This window comes from Pithys albifrons, chromosome Z, assembly GCF_047495875.1.
Source record: "Pithys albifrons albifrons isolate INPA30051 chromosome Z, PitAlb_v1, whole genome shotgun sequence".
Classification (NCBI taxonomy): domain Eukaryota; kingdom Metazoa; phylum Chordata; class Aves; order Passeriformes; family Thamnophilidae; genus Pithys; species Pithys albifrons.
The window spans coordinates 20,330,295-20,356,407 of NC_092497.1; the positions used below are offsets into that span (position 1 = coordinate 20,330,295).

The window sequence follows — 26,113 nt, forward strand, 5'->3', positions numbered from 1 at the left end:
CAGCAGGACCTGTACAAGAGGGTCTTTCAATGTGAATGAGCTCTCAAGTATTCTCCGTCCACTTCAGACCTTATTTTCTGTCCACTTCAGACCTTATTTTAGACCAGCTTTAAGTGGAACATCCAGTTCTGCTTAACTGGGGAAATGCTTCAGGCATTGTGGGTTTCTGAGAAACAGTGCTGTGTGTAAAGCAAGCACTGAATATTGCATTACAGCCACGATCACACCATGGCATATAGAAAGCTCTGATCTTGTATAAACCATTGCCGTATCAAATTGATTTGATAAATGTTGGAGATCCTGTTGCATGAGACAGTTTTATATCATATTTACCCAATCTACTCTAATCTTAAATCAATAATGTCTGTCATTCTGTAAATTATATATGATCATCATATCAAATTGATTTCTATAAAAGTGCATTCTGGAAAATTCAGTAAAAATTAATTGAGGTACCTGTCCAGGATCTGGGCAAATTTTATACTCCATGTGTTCTCTTACACTTGTGGAAGCATAAATGTCATTAGCAAAAAACTAAGAAGTTCCTAAAATGGAGCTGAAAAAGACAAAGTTTCTGGTAGAATCCAGTTCGTCTGATAACTGCATGTATTTCCAAAAGTTGTGATAAAACAAATTTTATATTAAAAAAACATGCTGTAATACAGCAGAAGACTACCTTTGTAGTATTTAAGATCATTAAAGTAAGCAGTGGAAATGTATTAACTTGTTAGTATCCCTAGGACTCAGACAGATGCAGGGACAATGAATATTTTCCATACTGAAATATAATTCAAATTGCTTATCACCTTCACGGAGAAACAAAAACCCAAAACAAACAAAGCAAAACAAAAAGGGTGCAAGTGCATATTATTATTTTAATATTCCTTAGATATTCATAAAAGGAAATATGGAACTTCAATATTTTAGTGAAGTAGCCATAATATTTAAGCTGCGATTTGTGTCCATGTGATTATCACACACTGACATGGAACCCGTTTTCATATTTTTATATCAAAGGTTTTGAGGAGATGCTGAATTGGAATACATTACCCATATTTAACAGAGACTGTCCGAATAATTTCCTCTCCCTTAGCAGCATGAAGAAATTAGTTCTTTACTCTGTTCACACTGAAAAATTCCTGGTACAATCCAAGAATACCTCTGTCTTATAGAATTATTGTTTTAACCTAAATTGCCTCATATACAGAAAACTGCAACAAAGATTGTACCCTTTTGTCCTAGTTCAGCAGGAGGGACCAGCTAACCCTGTGTGGGGGTGATCAAAGCTGTGTATTCTACCCCCTCTATTCATTCCCCGAGGTCAATGGGCCATTAGCAGCAGCTGCCCAGGGAGCCATTATCACTTCACACCCAGCCTGAGGGGGCGGAGCTGCTAATGGGCCATCAACAGCTCAACACCCCCTGGCTCCCAGAGTTAATCACCCATTGTGTGAGTCCCCGCCCAGGGGGAGGGACTGAGAGCTCCCTGAGGGTACATAAGGAGTGGGTAAGAAGACCTCAGGAACCTCTCGTCGGATCCAGAGCAGCAGCAGGACCTTGACAGCAGGAGATCACCGCTCTCGCCCAGACCACAGCCCTCGCCTGCACCAACAGGTTTTTCTTTTCCTTTTGCTCTGGACTTGGGGGAACCACAGGGGTCTCAGCACAAGGGCAAACAAACCCCCTTGGGTTTGTGCCCCAGGACACTGGGTTATACTGCTGGGGTTTTGTGAGTTGAAAGCAATCTACCTTGTGTGTCAGTGTTGTTATTGTAATATTATTATTAAATTTTAGGTCTGACTTATAATCTCTCTCGTGGTGAGTTCATTTCCCCTGCTGGTTCACCTTTAAACCAGCACATCTTTTGGCGCCCAACGTGGGGCCACGAGAGAGAAGTCAGAATTACAATTTCATTTTGTGTATTTGGATACAGAAACTCCCTGACTACCATGTTGCTTGATGTATTCATGTGGATGGTGTATCTGGGCCTGTTCATATTTCGACACATGGGGAACCATGTGCCTATTTTGATGCTCTCTTTAATACCAGGGAGAAGGATCAAAATTGCTTTATTAATATACTATGTTTATGTTGTCATAACATCAGAAGCAATGAATTTCATTGTGAATGTATATTCAGTCTGGTGTGCCTGTCCTGGTTTGGGTTGTTACCTCTGGGGTCTCATTAAAAATAGCACCCAGACTGTGGGGAAAACGGGCAGAGATGGTTACTTCCACCTTTTCACCTCTGCTACAACAATCATTGAAAATATTGAGCTTCCTTTTGATGTTAGGGACAGCATAATCCTACTGTTAGTGCTGTTAGTGTTGCTTTGTTTCCTCTGTACTGTATACACCATGTTTAGGGTCAGAACTGGGCTTTCTAAGGAGACTTGCTGGAGGCCTGCCCTGGGAGCGGATGATGTTGAGTGGCACGGGAAGTGGGAAGATATGGGCCAGTATTTGGAGACCTTCTCTCCCCAAATGATCTGGAAATTCACCCCAGAACAACTGCAGGACCCTGCCAAAATGCTAAGCTATGTGAAAGGAAGATGCTCTGGTAGTCCCAGAGAGGTGCAGCTCACAGCAACCTGCTGGGCCCTGGCCACTGCCTACCGCACACTGCTTGGTGTGGTACAGCATCATCAGGAGGAGGAGAAAAGGAGCAAATCCACAGGCACCATGTCCACCCAAACCACGGCTGAGTCAGAGAGGAAGAGAGATACATCAACCAGCAGCATGTCCACCCAGACCATGACTGAGCCAGAGAGGAAGAGAGATACATCAACCAGCACCATGTCCACCCAAACCATGGCCGAGTCAGAGAGAAGAGACACATCAACCAGCACCATGTCCACCCAAACCATGGCCGAGTCAGAGAGAAGAGACACATCAACCAGCACCATGTCCACCCAAACCATGGCCGAGTCAGAGAGAAGAGACACATCAACCAGCACCATGTCCACCCAAACCATGGCCGAGTCAGAGAGAAGAGACACATCAACCAGCACCATGTCCACCCAAACCACGGCCGAGTCAGAGAGAAAGGGAAACAAATCAACCAGCACCATGTCCACACAAACCATGGAGGAGCCAGAAGGACAACAGAAACCGATAGCAGTTGCCCCTGTCCAGAAAAGAAAATCAAAGACCAAATCAGTTCGTATAGTGCATGATGAGGAAGAGTCAGGACCTTCATCTCAAGCAGAAGAAATGGAGCCAGAAATAATCACCCGGTCCCTATCCCTGGGAGAGCTGCGTGAGCTCCGGAGAGAGTTCACATGACAGGCAAATGAGTCCATCTTGACCTGGCTACTTTGAATCTGGGATGCTGCAGCCAATGACACAATTCTAGATGGGAGTGAGGCAAGGCAGCTGGGATCCCTTTCTTGAGATGTTGTCATTGATCAGGGCATTGGAAAGAGACAGGAAACTCTCAGCCTCTGGTGGCGACTGTTGTCAAGCGTGAGGGAGAGATATCTTTGTAAGGAGGACCTCCACGTACAGCAAGGACAATGGAACACGATGGAACAAGGTATCCGGTGCTTAAGGGAATTAGCCGTACTGGAGATCATCTTTTCAGAGGATGAGAGATTCCCTAAAAGTCCAGATGGTGTCCAGTGCACATCCCAGATGTGGTTAAAATTTGCACGACTTGGGCCAGAAATGTATTCTCGCTACCTTGCAACATTGCAGTGGAGAGAGGGAGAAGACAAGGTGGGTACACTGGTCAGCAAACTCAGGATTTATGAAGACACTGTCACTGCTCCATTACGAGCCCACGTCTCGGCTGTGGAAGCAAAACTGGCTGAACTGGAAGAGAAGATTAAGGAAGGACTCTTCCATATCTCTCCAGAACAAACGAGAGTCTCTGCCATCAGAAGCAGGCGTCTTCCAGCTAAGGAGAAAGGGTACACTCCACGCGGCAATCTGTGGTTTTACCTCCATGAGCATGGAGAAGATATGAGGAAGTGGGATGGGAAACCCACCTCTTCCTTAGCAGCTCGAGTACGTGAATTGCAAAGAGGCACAACTAACACAGGGAATTCTTCAAGGTTGAAGGCTGCTCCGGTCTCTCGTGGGCAAGGCTCCAGACAGTATAGGAATGATGATGTTATGCCCGATCCTCTTGAAGGAACCTCCCGGTCATATTCACAGGGAGAGCGCAGTGAATACCATGACCAGAACTAGGGGGGCCCTGCCTCTAGCCAGGTAGAGGAGAGGGACAATCGGGTTTATTGGACTGTGTGGATTCGGTGGCCTGGCTCATCAGACCCACAGAAATACAAAGCTTTAGTGGACACTGGCGCACAATGCACGTTGATGCCATCAGGATACGTCGGGGCAGAATCTATCTCTATTTCTGGGGTGACAGAGGGATCCCAACAGCTGACTGTACTGGAAGCTGAAGTCAGCTTGACTGGCAAGGAATGGCGTAGACACCCCATTGTGACTGGTCCAGAAGCCCCATGTATCCTTGGCATAGACTACCTGAGGAATGGATATTTCAAAGACCCAAAGGGACTGTGTTGGGCCTTTGGCATAGCTGCTGTGGAGACAGAGGAAATCAGACAGCTGAGCACCTTGCCTGGCCTCTCAGAGGACCCTTCTGCTGTGGGACTGCTGAAAGTTGAAGAACAATTGGTACCGCTGGCCACAGCCACGGTGCACCGTCGGCAATACCGCACTGACCGAGACTCTGTGACCCCCATACACAAGATGATTCGTGAGCTGGAGAGCCAAGGGGTGGTCAGCAAGACTCACTCACCCTTTAATAGCCCCATATGGCCAGTACGAAAGTCCAGTGGAGAGTGGAGGCTGACGGTGGATTACCGTGGTCTCAATGAGGTCACACCCCCCCGAGTGCCGCTGTGCCGGACATGCTGGAGCTTCAGTATGAGCTGGAGTCCAAGGCAGCCAAGTGGTATGCCACCATCGACATTGCCAATGCCTTTTTCTCCATTCCGTTGGCAGCAGAGTGCAGGCCGCAGTTCGCTTTCACCTCGAAGGGGGTGCAGTACACCTGGAATCGACTGCCCCAGGGGTGGAAACACAGTCCCACCATTTGCCATGGACTGATCCAGACTGCATTGGAAAAGGGTGAGGCTCCAGAACATCTACAGTACATCGATGACATCATTGTGTGGGGGAACACAGCAGGGGAGGTTTTTGAGAAAGGAAAGAAGATAATCCAGATTCTCCTAAGAGCTGGCTTTGCTATTAAACAAAGTAAGGTCAAGGGACCTGCTCAGGAAATTCAGTTCCTAGGAGTGAAGTGGCAAGACGGGCGTCGTCAGATTCCAACAGAGGTGATCAACAAAATAGCAGCTATGTCGCCACCGACCAGCAAGAAGGAAACTGAGGCTTTCCTCGGTGCTGTGGGCTTTTGAAGGATGCATATCCCAGAGTACAGTCAGATTGTAAGCCCTCTCTACCTTGTGACACGGAAGAAAAATGATTTCCAGTGGGGCCCTGAACAACAACAAGCCTTTGAGCAGATTAAACAGGAGATTACCCATGCAGTAGCCCTTGGGCCAGTCAGGACAGGACAGGATGTGAAGAATGTGCTCTACACTGCAGCCGGGGAGAATGGCCCATCCTGGAGCCTCTGGCAGAAAGTACCTGAGGAGACTCGAGGATGACCGCTGGGATTCTGGAGTCGGGGATACAAAGGATCTGAGGCCGGCTACACCCCAACTGAGAAAGAGATCCTGGCAGCTTATGAAGGAGTTCGAGCCGCCTCAGAAGTGATTGGCACTGAGGCACAGCTCATCCTGGCACCCCGACTACCAGTGTTGGGATGGATGTTCAAAGGAAAAGCTCCTTCTACCCATCACACCACTGATGCCACATGGAGTAAGTGGATCGCTCTGATCACGCAGCGAACCCGGATAGGGAATCCTAATCGCCCTGGGATTTTGGAAATCATCACCAACTGGCCGGAAGGTGAGAGTTTCGGATTGTCCTCTGAAGAAGAAGAGGAGCAGGTGACACGAGCTGAGGAGGCCCCACCATATAACCAGCTACCAGAAGAGGAGAAGCGATATGCTCTATTCACAGATGGCTCCTGCCGCATTGTAGGGACAAGCCGGAAATGGAAAGCAGCTGTATGGAGTCCTACACGTCGAGTTGCAGAAGCGACTGAAGGACAAGGTGGATCAAGTCAGGTTGCAGAGCTGAAAGCTGTTCAGCTGGCTTTGGATATCGCCGAACGAGAGAAGTGGCCAAGACTCTACCTTTACACTGACTCGTGGATGGTGGCCAATGCTCTGTGGGGATGGCTGGAGCGTTGGAGAAAGGCCGGCTGGCAGCGCAAAGGGAAACCCATCTGGGCGGCTGAGATGTGGCAGGACATCGCTGCCTGGGTAGAGAAGCTGAGTGTGAAGGTCCGTCACGTAGATGCTCATGTACCCAAGAGCCGGGCTAATGAGGAGCATCGTAACAACGAGCAGGTGGATCGAGCTGCCAGGATTGAAGTCTCTCAGGTAGATCTGGATTGGCAGCATAAAGGTGAATTGTTTCTAGCCCGATGGGCCCATGATGCCTCTGGTCATCAGGGCAGAGATGCGACATACAGGTGGGCTCGTGACCGAGGGGTGGATCTAACCATGGACAGTGTCTCACGGGTTATCCATGACTGTGACACATGTGCTGCCATCAAGCAGGCCAAGCGGGTGAAGCCTCTATGGTATGGTGGACGGTGGTCGAAATACAGGTATGGGGAAGCCTGGCAAGTTGACTACATCACACTTCCCCAAACACGCCAAGGCAAGCGCTACGTGCTGACCATGGTAGAGGCAACCACTGGATGGCTGGAGACATACCCCGTATCTCACGCCACTGCCCGGAATACCATCCTGGGCCTTGAGAAACAAGTCCTGTGGAGACACGGCACCCCAGAGAGAATAGAGTCTGACAACGACACCCACTTCAAGAACAGCCTCATAGACACCTGGGCCAGAGAGCACGGCATTGAGTGGGTGTATCATATCCCCTACCATGCTCCAATTGCCGGGAAAGTTGAGCGATGTAATGGACTACTGAAAACAACCTTGAAGGCGTTGGGTGGGGGAACTTTCAAACACTGGGAGCTGCATTTGGCAAAGGCCACCTGGTTGGTCAACACCCGGGGCTCCATCAATCGAGCTGGCCCTGCCCAATCAGAACTCTTGAATACTGTAGATGGAGATAAAGTCCCTGTGGTCCATATGAGAGGTAAGTTAGGAAAGACTGTTTGGGTGAGTCCCACCTCAAACAAAGGCAAACCCATCCGAGGGATTGTCTTTGCTCAAGGACCTGGTTGCACTTGGTGGGTAATGCAAAAAGATGGAGAAACACGATGTGTACCACAAGGGGACCTAATTTTGAGCGAGAAGAGTTTGTAATGTTTCATTGTATATATGTGTATATATATGTATAGGTAAAAAGGGGATTAATTTGGGAATGACTAGATGGAGTAGAATAAGGGGTGGATAATGTCCTAGTTCAGCAGGAGGGACCAGCTAACCCTGTGTGGGGGTGATCAAAGCTGTGTATTCTACCCCCTCTATTCATTCCCGGAGGTCAATGGGCCATTAGCAGCAGCTGCCCAGGGAGCCATTATCACTTCACACCCAGCCTGAGGGGGCGGAGCTGCTAATGGGCCATCAACAGCTCAACACCCCCTGGCTCCCAGAGTTAATCACCCATTGTGTGAGTCCCCGCCCAGGGGGAGGGACTGAGAGCTCCCTGAGGGTACATAAGGGGTGGGTAAGAAGACCTCAGGAACCTCTCGTCGGATCCAGAGCAGCAGCAGGACCTTGACAGCAGGAGATCACCGCTCTCGCCCAGACCACAGCCCTTGCCTGCACCAACAGGTTTTTCTTTTCCTTTTGCTCTGGACTTGGGGGAACCACAGGGGTCTCAGCACAAGGGCAAACAAACCCCCTTGGGTTTGTGCCCCAGGACACTGGGTTATACTGCTGGGGTTTTGTGAGTTGAAAGCAATCTACCTTGTGTGTCAGTGTTGTTATTGTAATATTATTATTAAATTTTAGGTCTGACTTATAATCTCTCTCGTGGTGAGTTCATTTCCCCTGCTGGTTCACCTTTAAACCAGCACACCTTTCTCTATGAGCTCAGGATACATATATGTTAATTTCTGTCTGCAAAGATGCTTTCTTTTTTCCTTGTTAGATGAATTTATCAAGATGTTATATAATGTGGGAATGTTGGTGTAAATGTTTTTAGTTTCTCTGACATTCAGCCTACTGTATATGGGTAGTTTAATGGACATGAAAGGCTGAGTTCAATAGTGAGTTATATAATAGACAGTAAGTAAATGATAGTTGAAAAGTAAAAATATCTAGTTTAGATTTAGCAATGTGAATGTTGTTATGCAGATCTCCCTTGACAAAAATTCATTAGGAAAGTAAAGGAATAAAATAGCAATGTACTTGTTTAGTAGAATTCACATTAATTTAATTTGTTCTTTGAGGAATTAAAAATAAAAACTCTGAAGTTAGTCTATTCATAGAATAAATTATGAATTACAATGCTGGTTCAGAAATGACAGCTCAGTTTTCCAGCTGAAAGATAGAAATTCCAGTAATTCATGTCTTTGTAAACAGTTAAAATATTGGTCACCTTTGAAATTCTTATTCTTGTGGTTGTTGTAAGTTATTAGCACTGTCAAATATTCAGAATCTACTCTGCTTTTTTTCCCTGATTAAATTAGGGACTGGCTCATTTTGTTTTTATTCTAAATTTAAATAACCGTGGTACAGTAGCACATGTCAGTTGAGGGGAAAATGTTGCCAATTTCATATAGTGATTATGAAAAAACTCTGTCCAAAGCTCAGTGGCCATTCTCCAGCATACAGATGATGGGACATGCTATTGGGTTTTACAGCAGAAAGGTTTATAATTACTTTGTGTAGGGTTTGTATTTATATGGTTTTGTTATATAATCTTTTTTTTCACTTTTAATGTTTTTTTTATAACACAGATTGGCATCCTTTGCAGTTTGTGAGTTTAACTCTTTCTTTTTCCTAGTCATTAAGAGACAGATCTATAAAGTGGTTTAGATGGGCCAAGTCCTTTCCTAGAGGTCTGGTTCCTAGAGTAGAAATTATATGCCTAGACTACGCAATTGCATTTCTAGGGCATACAGATAGCTGAACACATAAAATCAGAACTTAGACAGATGCTGCATTGTGTGAAGGGTTGGTATTTGTAAAACAGCAGCAGGAAGCATGGAAAATGATAGGTCTGAAATTTTGTGATCCTATAATAGTTATATCCTGATATCAGCATTCACATCACAGAAACATATAACAGCCCAAGTTGGAAGGGAGCTTGAAAGATCATCTGGTTCAGCCTTTCATGGTAAAGGAAGCCTAGATTTGGTTAAAAAAATTGTTAAAAAGAAAATTGAGGGGTTGGAAATGCAAAGGAATTTTATTATTAATTTTTCCCTAAATTGTTGTCCAGAATTCTCTGTAGAATATATAAAATAGGGTTTAAAACTGGGAGAAATCACTATTGTCAACAGTTTTTTTAAAAAGCAGATTTCAACAGTCTAGCTCAGAAATCCTTTTCTCTAACTCAATAAAACCCATGAAAACATATCTGGATTTAAGTGGCTTCTATGTTTTCTTTCTATATGCTGAATAAACAGCTTATTCTTAGTCTATGGGAGTAGAATTGAGTGCTTGCTGCTGTGAGGAGTCAGAGCCACTATTCTCATCTCACTATTCTCATCTCACTATTCTCATCTCACTATTCTCATGCAGTGGTTTAGTACACTTGCATTTCCAATTCATCCTCCTGAGTCTAGCTATTCTGTAAGGTAACTAATATATATTAATTAATATATATATTACTTATTTTTTTATATATATATATTTATATTACAACTTATAATTAATGAAATGTAAGTGTATATAGGAACAATTATGAATAAGCATATTTTCTTCTTGTGCTTTGATGAAGTCAGTAAGTATTCTAGGACTGTAGATGCAAGTTTGCCATGTGAAAAATTTAATTTCTTCTTCCTTGACATAAGGATGTAATACTTAGGTCAAAGTAACAAAAAAAATTATATCACAATAGCAATGGAATATATATATATATGTTTTTATATATATATATATATATATATATATATGGTTTTTTTCTGAAAAATGTGAGGAAATTTTTACATTCTGATTTACAAATATTTTAAAGTAATACAGATAGAAAGTTGGTTTTTTTTTCTGTAGCTGTAGAACAAGCTGGGCTCCAATATTCATTAACCTATTAATTTTACTTCTAAAATATACTTGCATTATTAAATGAAGTGCAAATTAGATTTTGTAAATTCTTTATTTCCACTATGCATTTTTGGTTGCAGTACTTAATCTTTGATTCTGGACCACTTTTCATAAAATAAAAGAGAAAAAGGATCTTGAAAGCAAATCCTGAGCCTTTCCAGAAAGATATTCTAATTAACACCTAATTCTAAATTAATTCAAAATGAAGCTTGGTGAAAATATAAAATGGTGCTTTAATTTGTTTTACGTAAAGTTTTATTGATCCAAATTATATACAAAAATGGGGAAGAAGGACAAGGGAAATTGATCCTCACATCCAGCAAAGTAGGAAAGGCCACAATCAAAGTGAAGACAGGACCAGGAGAAAGCTGCAGGTTGTGGTGGGAAAAGAGGGAGGCATGCACTGAAATGGCAGTGGGGAGTCCAGAACCAATGGCAACTAAGGTCCACTTACACTGGACTGGAAAAGAGGTAGTGCTACCCTGGCTTTCCTAAGTTTTGTGCTTTACTAAAATATGATAGCTAAACTGCAGAGAAGGAATATTTTATGTGAGTGTTTATCCTAGTTTAGCAAACCGGGACCAGTTTATCACTGTGTGGGGGTGACCAAAGCTGTGTATTCTAAACCCTTTATGCCATTTCTCATGAACTATTAACAATGGACCATTTGCAGCAGCTGCCCAGGGCACACCTGACCCCGCAGAGTGTAAGCTGGGGGTCAAAGAAGCCTGCGAGATAAGAACTGTGATAACTCCCCTCCAAGAAGTAGGTAGCACCTTCACACACAGCCTTAGGGGGCGTGTCTGCTAAGGGGCCATCAGCCATGCCAGAATACCCCATGACTCACAGAGTTAGACCACACATTGTGGAACTCCCTGTCCTGGGGGAGGTAGTGGTGTTCCCACCTGGACCTGAGGGTATATAATCTTGCTGTTTGGGGACCTCTGGGACTACTAATGACATCCAGAGGAAGACCAGAACCTCGGCAGGACTGTGACCACCACTCTCGACCAGACTTGGGACCATCACCTTCACCAACAGGTTTTTCTTTTCCCTTTGCTTTTGGCTCAGCACATGGGCTAACGAACACCATTCTGTTTGTGCCCCAGGGTGCTGGATTATACTTCTGGGTTTTGTGATTTAAAACCAATTTCTCTTTGTGTCATTGCATTTATTGTAATATTTTTATTAAATTGTAACTGATTTATAATCTCTCTTGAGTTGGGTTCATTTCTCCTGCCGGTTTACCTTTAAAACAGCACAGTATTAAAAATAAGGAGAAAAAAGAAAGACTAGGAAAGGAAAAAAGCAGAAATTTAAAATTATATTAACTTCAGGCACAATCAGCAGGCACATAGATGGAGTGAGAGAAAGCTAATCTGGCAGTGAAATACTTTTCCAATGCCAACCAGGATTTTCTAGGAGCCAGTCCCTCTAGTGCAAGCTCTGCTCTAGCTTCTACCTTCCAGGACAGACTTCCCAGGCCCTTTTTTGTTAGCCACATTTGGAATAATGCCTCTCCCACTCCTCTGACCTCAGATATTTCCAGCTAGCCCTGCCATGCTCCTGCATCTCTCCCATATGATCAATGAACTGTCAGCTCTGATTTTGAGGTGAGCTCTAAGGATGAGCACATAGGTCTAGCAGGCATGTACTGGTAAGCTCAGTAGCTGGCTTCTCCTGCTCCAAATGTTTTTCTTTTAAATGCATGCATGTATTCCTACAAATACCTGCACACATGCACAGATACACACATAATTTATACATGTATGAAAATAAAAGACAGACTCCTAGGGAAACCAAAGCCATGAGAAGTTTGGAAGGCGCTATTGACATGAAATAGGTATATAAGCAAAGACTGAGTTGGCAATACACAGTGTTGTGTCTTTTGTGCATACATTAGCTGAAGAAACTGTTTTGAACTGTAAGTGTTCATCTGCCTGTGTTTATATGTGTCTAACACTTTCTGTTGAAAGTGCTGTTTGTTGAGAGACAGTGCTCCTGGGATAATCAGCTCCTCCTGCTCCAGCAGCTTTTCTCCCTGTCCCATTTTCTCTGAGCTTTGCTCAGTTGCTTCTGACATAAACCCACAGCTGCTCCTCCTAGGTGATTGGCAGCAAGCTTCAGGTAGATTTACCTCTGCCTCCCATCTCAAGAGGAGAAGTTGTCCCTTGCCCCACCTTGAATATCTCTTTTACTGGTTTGAGTTTTTTTTCTCGTTGGTTGTTTTTTGTTAGTTCCACAGGTGTTGGGCAGGGCGTGCTGGGTTTTAGGTGTTTGTGAGTTTTGGTAGGTTGGTTGATTGGTTGGGTGTTGCCGCCCATTGACTCCGGTGGGTCCAGAAGAACCACGTGACACTGGACTCAGAGGTCAAACAACAACAAGCCCAACATCTCACCTGGAAGGGGCTTCGTATTTTACCTTATAAGTACATGTTTCTAACCTTAGCCTATGGAGTCAGATGTGCTGTGCCTGGGGCGGGGTTATCTCAGGTTATAAATGTTGTCTAATTTGAATAAAGTTGGGATTTGCCTGAACACCCTATTGGTGTGTGCGGTCTCCTTTGGACCCATCCACAATAGTTGGGGGTCCTCTGTGGTTTGTGGTACTTTTATTTTTATCCTTTCTTCCTGAGACCCCAGAGATCCAACTCATCTGTGAAATTAAACAGAGTTGCTTTGATGGAGTATATAAAAAACCTTTAGGTAGGAACAACTGAAAAGAATAATGAAGCTCATTAAGGAGCTGCAGTTCTTGATTGCTATGCCAATTTCTTTTACCTTAACAGAAACATTTGGCCTGCAAAGTGAGAATTCACCCAACTCATATTTCTAATTTTATCTATTTGCCTTTTCTTCAAATGTTGTGGATCTGAAAAAGAGGTATGAACACCATCCAAGAAATCTTCCTCTACTCTTGCCAGGTTTTTGGCACATAAGAAAAGCTGTATTGTAGTATGAGTAAAGCTTGTAGTGAGGAAGTCAATCTAAAAAGAGGCATATGCTTAGCATACAAGAACTGAAATGCAGAGGCACAAAGTCACTCAAGCATGCTAGAAAACAAGTTTATGTTTTGCAGACTGAATTCCCTTGTGGCAGGCTTATTAAAAGTTCTTACTGCCAAATGCTATTTACTTTCACCTTCAGAACTCTCTGTATTAGTAATGAGCAACTTTATTTGCAAATTATTTACATAAAGTGTTGTTACTGTCAGTGGTGCAGTGCTAGGCAAGGGTTAGAGGGGCAGCACACACTCAGCAAAGAAATCGAAGGGCCTGATTTAACCTATTGCTCAAAAAACTACATATAGTCTAAGCTGGCATGGAACATTCTAGATGAAATCTAGCTTGGCAGGACTTGACAGTAACAGGGATTTATTTCTGCTGAATTCACTCAGTGAATTGTACTTGGCAAGCCTAAATAGGAATTTTAGGATTGCTATCAGAACATTGGTTTCTTTCTTTTGTATTTTGAGACTTTCCAGCTCCATAAACTCTTCACTTCATGTGAAACATGGATTCTTCTTGAGTCAGCTAACTTGCTATCCTTAAGTGTTTCTACTTGCGCAGATGGCTATTACATGATACCTCTCTGGGAGCATTGTTGTCAGCAGCTGGTGCATTCTCCATACACTAAGGCCTCCAATGGCAAAGCAGTTCCTCAGGAACGATAAGAATCCATAGGAAATTTCCCATAACATTATTATAGGATTGATTCAAGGGAGGAGCACAGGACAAACCCTGGTACGTGTTGTTACTGTAAAATAACTAACATATCTTTGCTTTTTTTGTTGTTGGATTTTTTTGTTTGTTTGTTTTTGTTTAATTGTTCTGTCAAATTTCACATTTTTAAGTTTAACTGAAATGAACAGCCAAGGTAATCTAGAATTATTTGTCTCCATACAATTTGATACATATATGATAAAGGAGATTTGGCCAAATACATACCAGATTACTATTTTCATCATGGGCCAGAAGCAGATACTTTGCACTCAGTCTATACATCTACCATTCCTTTTTCCCTGTCTATAGATGTAGATGCCCTATTTGAGATCTTTTCTGATGGAAAAGCTTTAGTGTTTCTTTTAGCTACTAAATCTCTGACAAAAAACACAATTATTTTTTCTAATGTGATATTATACTTATCAGGATCTGGAGCATGTAAATGTTTTCAAGTAACTAATTTCAGTTATAGGTGAAAAATATAACTTAAGAAAAAAAGTCCAACAAACATACTAGAGACATCAGGGTGCACAAAGGCAAACTATGTGTCTCAGAGTCTTCCAAATAGTTAACTGTAGGCTATTAGCCAGTGAGCTGTATGCAAGGCTCAGGAACTGGGTACTTGGTAAAATACTGTGACCAGTAAACCTTATAATTCTGTGATTAAATATTTAAAATCTGCTGCTTACTAAAAAAGATTCACAAAGATTGGATCACATAATTGGAAGCTAATGGAACACTTTATTAAAAATAGAATTTATGAAAGTGAATATAATATTTAAAAATATTTCTTGCAGCTGCTGAGACTTTTTGTTGTTTTTCAGCTAAGATTTGTATAATACTTCTTTTTGTCTTCTATGTATGGTACTTTTCATAAAGCATTCCCTCACTCATTCATTCCTCTCTGCTTTTCCACTCTGCTTGTTTAATGAACAATCATCTGTTCTTAGCAGACATTAACTACATTAATGGAAAGGCCCCCAAGACGATGTATGTGTCTTGTTTTCTGTCCATCAAAGATGGAAATGAACTGTCTTGATGTCAGTCAACAATAGGTCAAATTTTATTTTTCCTCGGGCTTATTTTATTTAATTTGCTTAGAAATAAACATCAGTCAGTGCAAATGCAGATGTTATATTATAGAATTTGAGTCTAAGAAGACAGTGATCAGATTAATTATTTGGTCTTGCAAAATGGACTGGAAGAGAGTAGCCACACCTGAATTGGAAAGAGTTTTCTTCAAGTAGGAGTATATAACTGTACCTGAGGATACAATCATAGTGTTTTACAACTATAAATATAATACAATATGGAAATGATTTCTATTCTGCATAGTTCTTCCATAAGAATAACAGCTAATAAGCAGAAAGACCATGTACATTGGTGCATTATCTATTTCAAATAAATGGAATAATTATAATAATATATAATATTTAATATTAAAGTGGTTTTTTCTAATAGGCTATCTGTCCTGTCAAATGGTATTTAAGTTCTTCAAAGATTATATGAAAGGATCTATCTTTAGGGCACTTATGAATATATTCTGGTTTGAGTACAAGGGAGATGCTTACGAGTGTGTGGAACAGAAAAGTTTTGACACCTTGGTTACTGATATTTGTGTTTATTTCTTACATGATCATAAACACCATACTGCATAAATTAGACCTATTAAAATTTTAATTGCTTCCTTATAGCAAGCAAATATAAAACAATACCAACAGGAATGTGATTGTTTGAAACTAATAAACTCCACTTGATTCATGGTCATGCATCTATCATATACTGAAATATCATTTTAGAATTTTTTTATCATCTTTTTAACATAGCATTAGCTATAAATGTAGAATTATGAATTGCAATTTGAGAACAACCCCAAATACCTGGTTCCTTCCCACTGACACAAATCAAATGCCTGGGTCCAGAAGAGCATGTCCTATCCCATATTCAGTCAGTGTTTGGATCTTTATCTGCAGCTTTCTTATGCTTTGTGTAAAATCATTTAGGAACTTTCATCTCATTTTGGCTTCCTTAACACTCATTTTTTATTTTCTACAATTCAGAGTTCCTAAGACCACCCTATGAAACTTTAACACTGCACAGAAAATAGTTGGTGTCTCGGATATAAAGTGTCAGTGACTTACGGTTTTATTGCTATGGCTTTTCACTCTTATATGCAGGCAAGCTTCAGTAAAAACACCCAGAGCAAAGATTTGCTTCAGTAGCAATGGGCTCCTGCTTGTTATGATATTGAACATACTAATCATATGTGTCTATGGCTGAAAAAGAAGCAGATAGACGCTGATAAAACTTGTTTGATAATCATCTCTTATCTGTACTGAATGGCTGAATGCTTGCTATAGGCCTTATTTTCCTTCTTCCTCAGAGATGTCTTCTCTAATAACAAACCATATAAATGAAGCTAGGAAAAAAAATGTAAATCTTATTCCATAAATAAAATACAAAGGAATTATTTTAAATAATAATGGATGATATTTCTTCTAATTTCTGCTAATAAAACATTATACTCAACATTTCAATGATACTTTCACCTGATTGACAATCTGACTTACTGAGAAAGAACTGAGCTCTGAGTATTAGAATATGCACAGGCTTAGTGAAAGTCTTAATGTCTTAATATTCAGTAACAGAAATCTGGCAGCAGCTATCCAGCTTCCAGACCACAGCTGATACAGGCTCAGCCAGCTCAGAGCATAAGCAGAAAAGTCTAGGTCTGTCTGGCCTTCTCACAGAGATATAACCTAACTTCCTGTGAGACCTATTAAGAGTCTAACTTCTACTTTAGCTTTCCATCTTGAAGTACTTAAACTGCATCGAAGCAGCGGCTGCTGTAATACAAGATGAACAACAATCTTATATTTCACCTTGTTTGGTTTCAGTAATAACCTTGTATATTTTTTTTAACCCACAAGTTTTCGGTTGTATGTAAAATCTCCTTTTCTTATTTTATTAGTTTATGGAATGAATTGTGTCTGTGTAAGGAAGGAGGCCTGATTAATCTGTTTCCCTGTTGTTCAAAAGGGAGTACTACTAGCCTAGGTCCTATTTCAGAAAACACAGCAAACATGTTTGTGATTGTCTATTCTTCCTTTTCTGTAGGAAGGTAAATTAAATAAATTTCCCTGTTTTCTTAAAGTATTTCTTATCTACTAAAAAAATCAGAAATAATTATATTAATTTTCAGTTTTTTAAAATTAAATATGTACAGATATAAATTTGTGAGTTTCAGGATTGCACTAAAATGTTACACATGCTCATCTAAAGCTTTTAGTGTTAAGTGCTTAAAACTGCTAAATAGGTATGCTGGAACATGAAATAGTTCTTTGTATTTCAGTTACTGCTATTTCTCAATTTTTATGCAGATCTGGGTGTTGGTATCACAGCATCAGAGAATTGTTAGTGTTGGAAGGGAGCTCTGGAGATCATTTAGTCCAACCCCCCTTCCAAGGCAGAGTCACATAGAGCAGGTGACACAGGAATGTGTCCAGGTGGGTTTTGAACTTTTCCAGAGAGGCAGAGTCCGTGACCTTCCTGGGCAGCCTGTTCCAGTGCTCTGCCACTCTCAACGTAAATAAGTTCTTCCTCATGTTTATCTAAAACTTCTTGTGTTTTAGTTTATAGCAATTGTTTCTTTGTCCTGTCTCTGGGCACCACTAAAAACGTTGGCACCATCCTCTTGGAACCTGGCCTTGAGATGTTTTTATGCATTAATAAGCTCCCCTCTAAATCTTCTCTTCTCTAGACTAAGCATTATCCTAAACATTGCATATAAATATATTAAGAGGTAGTACCTATCTGGAAAAACTTAATGGAAATAAGTAAAGCCAGGAGTAAAAGAAAAGAATACTTAACATGTCTTACTTTAAAGTCAATTGATTGAAATGCAAAGACTGAGGGAAGAAACTGGTTTGATGCAAGAGACTGATAGCAAATTCCTTTTTCTTTTCTGTCAGATACCATCCTCATTTTAAAAACACTGCTGTGCAGTCCTTTTTTTTTTTTTGTCAGCCAAAATCTATATTGGTGGACACGAGCACCAGTAGCTTAAAATCACAACAGAACAATCAGACATTGCCTTTTTGGTCAGGATGTCTCCTGATTTCAGGAACATTTCCAGTCTTGTAACTAAAATCTTAAGGATGCAATTTTGTTCCAGAATTTTATCCAGGACATGAGATTTTACCTGTCAGATGGAAATGTACAAGGCAGAAGCAGGAGAGAAGATTTTTATCCAACTCTCTGAATACCATGAATCAGCAATGACTCAAGATATATGGCTTTACAGGGGGCCATGCCTTTCTGCTTCTCACCATCCACCTCATAATAAAATTGATGTGTCCCTCCAATTATGATCCAATTCAGAATTCTTTTTCTTGTTGTACTCAGGATTGAAGAGTTTTACAATAACTGTTCTCAGAGTTTTATTTCTATTAAAGCAAAAAATATTTTTTCAATTTATTTGCAATGTGTAACAATGTGGTTTGTTACTCTTTTAGGACACAGCAGGCCAGGAAAGGTACAGAACAATTACCACAGCTTACTACCGAGGCGCAATGGGTTTCATTTTAATGTATGACATCACAAATGAAGACTCTTTCAATGCTGTGCAGGATTGGTAAGTAAAACTAGAAATTCACATTAGATGGCAGAAAGAATATGTGATATCACTTATCTGCAGTGACAGTGTAAATGATTTTGGAACTTATTTCCGAATACAATGCTCCAACATTCCTATATCCAAATATATGGGGGGGAGGGGGGGAAGTTGGTTATTGCTTGTTTTTGGTTTTTTTTTTTCAGGAAAGTCAATGAATACTTTTAAATGTATTGCATATAATAAATTGTAACCACTGTGCTTGCTGTGATTTCAATTAACATACATCATTCATACTGCTAAAACCAACAACACACTAGTGTGGACAGTAATTTCTAAGATACCATAAAACTGTTTTCATGTTTCATTGAAAAAAATGAGATACCCTGTGTGAGGATTATCTTTTGATTTTTCATCATGTTGCTTTTAACCATAGCTAGATATAGATTATGCTGTTAGTTTTGTGCCTCAAGTGTTAAAATGAGCAAACTTTATCACAGGAACAGAACCTGGAATGGCTGGAACTTACATACCTTGTGTTATGTGAAGGTCCAGATGTCTCCATAGAGGTGTGTCATTTTAATTACTCATGGGTCAGTCAGCATCCAGACAATCTAGGGCTTTTTAAAGTAAAGGTAATCTAAAAGGAAACCCAGAGTTTACCTCAGTGATTTTTTCCTTAAGCTATTTTACTCTCTGAGAGCCTTACAGCATGCTCTGAGTGGTACGAGTAAGATTTGTCATGTGTGCTCCACATGCTCTCTTACACGCAGTTCCCATGAGAGAACTGTGTTTGAAAGAGGATTTTGTTCAGAGTTTGTATGATTTTTTCAATAGGTTTCTTTAGCTGTTTTAAGATTTACATACTTCTTTCAGGACACATAAAGTCAGAAACATGTTGCACAATGAAAGAATAGTGGTGCTATGATACCTGTTTTTAGCAGGAATTGTTGCTCAGCCTCAGACTGTCCAAGAGGAAACTTTTTTACACTCTTCTACTTATTATTGTGTCACGGAATCTATGGAGCACCTTCCCTCTCAACACCTGGAGTCTTTGTTGGTCTGTAAAAGCTCATTCTAGTCATTTATCATTCTGAAAATAATAACTGAGAACCTTAGGTTGATTCTGCTTTAAATGGCATCTTGTATTGCCAAACATTTCCTGGGTAAGTACTAGGGATGTAGTCGTTCATAGTCCTTCAGGGAAAATGGGCAACTCCAGACTGTGTCCCACCTTCTCGCTATGAAGTGATCTGTACAACTCTACATCAAATTGCTCTTACGAGCAACTCTTTCCATTTATAAGAGAATCAATAAGCTTACATAACTAGTATAGACTGGACAACTGTGTTTTGGACAACTGAATGTATCTGAGTGAAATCTCTGCTTATAATCCAAGAGGAAGACATGTTTGCTCATTGTAATTTGTTATGCCAAAGGGGTGTTCTGCCCATGGTGTACCAGCTCAAAGCATCGTGCTGAGTACTTGCTGTTACACATTTGTAAGAACCACTTTGTTTGGCAGCAGAAGACAGAATCTCCTACCTAACAGGAGGTAGCTGAAAGTGTTATTTGTGGATGCTGCTGTGAAAGGTTAGCAAAACCAGGGAATCCAGGAATACACCAGTCTCACAGCTGAACCTGCAGATGTGACTACTGGCTGATAATGGCTGCTTAGGACCAGCTGTGATCTGCAAATCTCATTGTTCCATCTCTAGGCAAACCAGATGGCATGCCATGTATTATCTAGCTTCTTCCAAGACAAATATTTCTTTTTATAGCAAGGGTAAATATGAACACTCATTATTAATTTTCCCACCTGTTTGTTTTCCAGTCTCCTAGATCTGGTATATTTGGCACTCTTTGTCTTCTGGTAAAGAAACAAGGCTTTATACTAATTAAAAAGAAAAAAAAAACAACTTTAAAATGAAGCAAGAAGATATTTAAAAGCAACAAATGTTCTTAAATAGGTTTATGAAATATGACTTTTCCATCATTTATATCTAGAACCTTTACAAAGAGTTGGCAGCTATTATAGAAATTTGGCAGAAAAAAGGGGTTGCAGTATTGTGTCTTAAGATCTATTGAGCATTCATCTGCATGATGAAAGGAATGACAGATACGATGAGTGCTTCACTTGTCAGAATGAGACATAGATTTGCCTGTAATAGCGTTTTTAATATCATAAGCCCAGTAGCTGATCTGTTGTTTTATTACTCCCTGTATGGGTGTGTGCAGGTATATGTATCTTCCTGAAAGATATGAGGGAGGTAGTGGAAGCTTTTAATCCTCTCTTGGGCTTAAAATGCTTTTCTCTGTGATAAGTGTGGCTCTCTAAGCAGCAGTGCCACTTTACATATGTACAATGGGCCAAATCCAAGCTCAAATCACATCAGCTTCAAGACTTGCTGTAGAAACTGCCCTATAGCCAGAACAATGAGTCTACAGGTACCTTTTACAACTGGATAAAGGACTTCAGTTTAAAATGTGTGTGGAGATGATTCTTTATATTAAAAGGCATTTTTTGCAGTCTGAAATCTGACATTTCTCCTTTGTAACTACAGATACAGATGAATAATAGTTATATCTCTAGATGCCATGTCTAAGTCAGCATAAATCTATTCAGCTGTGAGAAATTCTATACTCAATGTGACTATTAACATTTTACTTGGAAAAAAAATCAGTATCTGTAATTTTATCTAATTGTATTAGCAATAGTATAACAGTTCACCAGTCTGTGGAACTGAGAAAGGATTTTATTTGAAAGCTTGGCTAAATAACTTGAAAGTCCTATAATTTCAAGCATACAGCTGTCCCTTCAGGAAACTTTCATATTTTATCTTCCCTAAGGAAATGATAAAAAAAAACCTTAAAGATTGAGTATTTACATAACAACAAGGTTAATCCTTAAACAGAAGAGGGTTTTTATGTTCAAAAACTTTTGGCATGAGAAATTTTAAGTTGGAACTTCTGATAGTTCTGCTGTGTGTATATCCAGTGATATATTGTCTTCATACTCATCCAGAGGATGATGCTAAGAACATGCTGCCAATGCTGCCGTCCTGTAATTGCTCAATCACTTCAGAATTGCTGCCTTTTAGGGTATGTTCAACTATCCTGTGTTCTCTGAGTAGCTAGGTTCCCTGTATGGTTTCACATGTGCTACAACAGATGTTGTTTAAATGAACCTAGCTTGGTAGACTGTTCAGACTGACAAAATTGGCAAGTCCTTTCTAATTTTTTACTATTTGGGGTTTTTTGTATCATTCTTAAACTGTATCAGCAGTTAGTCTAGATGTTTAAAAACTTTGATAAAATAAGAGTATTTCTCTTCAATTTCAGGTCTGGTTTTGTTTTTCCTCTAAAGAAAATGCCAGTGGCAAGTCACTGCATTTGTATTTATCCTTTATTGATATAAATTTCAGAAGATCACAGGGGCCAACAGTTTCTGGTTTTATTCAGGGAGAGTGGATTTGTGCTGAAAATCTGTCTACCAGGAAAAGCAGCAAATAAAAGTGCTTTGACTCAGCTGTTCTCCTGTGGAACTCTGCTCATATTTTGAAGCTGCTGGTGTTAGGAGGCTTTTTCTTTCAGAAATGAAGCTAATGCTGGAAGCTGTGTATCTTGAAGTAGTTTGATGCACATTTGTCATACTCCTCTAAAAAGTGCAGATTTGGAGATCAGATTTATTTCCTGTAAATAGGAACCAGTTGTAGATCATCATTTCCTGCTTGCTTGAGTTCTAAATTAAAAAGAGGGTACAACCGAATAGCCAAATATTCTCATTTAGCTGAATTTTTTAGGCAGTGTCCACATGTTTTAACTATTTAGCTGAGTGGGATCTATTTTCACTAGAAATTCCTCCTTTTTAAATCTGAAGGGGAAATGACTGAGTATTGAGAGTGGCTCCATGCCACTTCATCTCTTACTTTTTTAGTTCAGTTGTAATGTCACAGTGCTGGCATTAATTCCTCTTTTGTGCTACCACCTGTAACATCTATGTTTGTTAGCCTTTTCCTACATTTCACTACATTTCACTAGCAGCTGTTATGTATCTTTTACTCTTAGTGGTTTAGTCCTTAGAAAGTGTGACCTTTATGGCGGTGGTGGATAAAGGCTTTGTACTGTCTTTGCAAATGCTATCAACTCAGTATGGTGAATTCCATAAAGTTCCAGTACAATAAATGTCTCTGAGTTGAAGTTAAACCTGTTTTTACAAATACAGCTTTTCTAGACTTCTGATGACTGAAGTGGAAGGAGTTGAAGTATGCTTATACTCAGAATATTTCTAATGTGATACTTCCACCTCAGTCAGAGACAGCAGGTATGTAAACTATGATCTAAAAGCCTGAAGTTTCATTTTCCAGATTAAAACCCTAGACTTGAAATTTCTCTAGGTCTGAAGGCTAGACAGGCATAAGCACCTTGTGTACAGTTGTTTACACAAGTTGTTCCTCTGCACCTGAAAACATTATCCTAGATAAAAGTGTTTCTCCTTCAATATCTTTACTGTCTGGTGACTGCTAAAGGCAATGCTGTGGAGGGCTTCCCTCTGCAGGAATTAAAAATTTGAGAATTTGCTGACATCTCAGATTCAGGGATGTTTGCTCTGGAAACACATAAGGCTGAAAGAGCCTAAGAGGCTTTGAATTATTGAAGTTTCTAGATAATCTGTGTTTTGTAAGCTTGTCAAGGTCTGTGAAATCAATTCTTCCTGCATTTTTGGCTGGGGCTTATTCTAGGAAACACTTTGATTACCCTCACTCTTTAAAAAATAAAGTGTTTGCCAAAAATGCTGATTGTTTTTTAATGCCCCTGTTGGAAAGATTATGGTTACACATCTTCAGAAATTCAGAGAATCCTTCATGCAAGATACTTCGTTTTCCTCTTTTTCTCTTGCTTTTTTTTTATGCTGCAATTTTAACTGCTCCTCCCACATCCCCCCTCTAGTCTACTCAAGCTCATTATGTTTAAGAAGGAGTGAGTTGGCAGAAGATACATAAACTGTCAATTTTATGAAGGTGACAGAGATTTAGCCAGCAATTTGTGATTTGAAGAATTCTATCATACTCTATTTCCACATTTCAACAGAACTTATTGCAGAATTTTGTATCAACCATTATGGTTGGAACGCCATGAAAACTAATTTAACTTAAAGACAACAGAATGAAAGACTGATTGTACATTCTTTATATGTGCCCATAATACATGGGAGGTTGTTACTGGGAATTGGGTCTGGGCAAAGACTATACAAATGAAAAACCGACCATGAGACAAGACTAGAGCAGATCCTGAACTATGTTATATGGTTTCAGCCACTACTAGAAATGTGGAGCTTTTTTCCTATGTTATACATGTCTTGAATTAAATTATTCAAGGTGTCGTTTCAGATGGTTTTAAAGCAAAACTTTAAAGTGTCTATGTTGTGAAGGATGAAGTGGACATCACATGATGATCAATATGATCAAGTAAATGCCATTTATTCAGCTCACTCAAGCGCCTATTATAACCCAAAGCATCGCTCACGTGCCCCATTTCTTAAGCAGATTGGCTAAATGAGTATGTTCATGCGACAAGATAACACTTCTATTTGGTTACACTGGAAGTCCACGCAAACAATGTTTTTGTTAAACCCACAAGGGTTCCTGCTTCCATGCTCTTCTTTCCCATCGCTAACCACAAGTGTCCTGAAGTTTATCTCTCCACAAGCTTCACAGAATCCAAACAGACTGCATTGCTCACATATAAGAAATTCTCCCACATGTCTATGCTACAGTCAATTCAAAATGACATTGAGAATTAGGGCATGAAAGATAAGAGCATTTACTTCAACATGGCATTTGGTTACTGGATTTACCAAATATATCAATACTAGTGGTTGTCATTCTGGACAACATGGTGAAAAAATCATTTCATTTCTTCTAACTTTTGGCTTTTTCTTTCCATATAACACCTCACTGAACTAAAAATTAGCAGCTACAGCTACAGTGCACTAGAAACAGAGGGTTTTTGTGTTCTGCCATGTCTCTCTTGTAATGAGAGACATGATGGCATTTTTGAATTGTCATTCAGGTAAAAAATAAAATTGCAGAACATATTGGCATGTTAATAGGCAAATGGAAGTCCTCAAAGCAAACTAAGCCCATTAAGTTACTGTCAGCACTGCAACACACGTTTCTAAAGGGCATATATTCATGCCCTTGTCTTGCTTCCACATCTAAAATTTTAATACTCTTGCTTGACACGTTTGATCTACAGATAGACTTTTTTCTTTTACCACTAAATATTGAACTTAGTTCTATTGTTTAAGAAAAAACCCCATCATTTGCTGTATGTCAGGGAACAAATCTAGAAGGTGCTTCTAGGCAAATTTAGCCTAAATCTCTCTTTGCCAAAACACACAACATACCATACAGGACACATATATATAATAAGTTGCACTTGATATCAATACATATTTAAGCAGATTTCTGGTGTTGCTTTTGACTTATTTGTAGTTTTCAGACTAGCATGAGCAAGAAGTTACTTACTGATGGATAGTTTCATTCTCCCATTTAAAACAAAACTGGTATTTCACAAATTATATGCTGTGAAAAAAAAGTGAAATTTAAGGATGAGTATTTAAAAAAGAATATTGGTTTGATATATTTTTTCCTGTCTTTCTAAGTCTTTATTCTCCACAGTGGATAAGGGGAAAGGGAAATGGTATTATTTATGGAATTAAATATGGAAAACAAAAGTGCATTTTTCTATTTTAAATACTCTTAGTGGTTGCAATTACATGGCATTTGCAATGCTGACTGTTGGAAAGAAATCAGTGTCTGCCCCTCCTCCTCCCCTCGGAAGGAAGTTGTAACCGCAATGAGGTCTCCCCTCAGTCTCTTCTTCCCCAGCCTGAAAACACCAAGGGGCCCTCAGCCACTCCTCGTACACCCTCCCCTAAAGGCCCTCCACCACCTTTGTTACCCCCCTTTGGACACTCTCTAACAGCTTAATGTCTTTTTTATATTGTGGTGCCCCTAACTGCACACAATGTTCAAGGTGAGGCTGCCCCAGTGCAGAGCAGAGCGGAACAATCCCCTCCCTGGGCTGGCTGATGCCCTCCAGGACATGACTGGCTGTCCTGGCTGCCAGGGCACTGCTGCCTCAAAAGTTTTGGATGTGGCAGAAAGTAATGTATTACTCTCTTGTCACTGACATTGCCAGTACATGGCTTTAGGAAAACTGCCAATGAAAAAAGACACCTGTGTCTGCTTCTCTAAAGGTTTTTCCTGATAGCATTTGTATTAAGCATCACAGTAGCCTGAAAATTGCTTTCATGAAGATACTTTCTTATATTTGTTTTTTTTTTTTACTAAATGCTGAATTTTAATATGCTTATTACCCATGGGAATTTATCCAAATCCTTATTGAAATGGGTTTTTTGTTTGGAAAATAGTAAACCTTTGACTTAAAAATTCAAACAATATCAGAAAACATTTTCAGTAGG

The 26,113-nt window shown here is 40.2% G+C and overlaps 1 protein-coding gene across 1 annotated transcript in view; it reads left to right on the forward strand.

The window, feature by feature from the left end:
- Positions 1-26,113, forward strand: part of RAB3C (RAB3C, member RAS oncogene family) — a 127,189-nt gene that overhangs the window by 43,402 nt on the left and 57,674 nt on the right. The window contains exon 3 of the mRNA XM_071581158.1: positions 18,527-18,645. Coding sequence (XP_071437259.1) covers positions 18,527-18,645 — 119 coding nt within the window. The remainder of the gene's footprint in view (positions 1-18,526; positions 18,646-26,113) is intronic.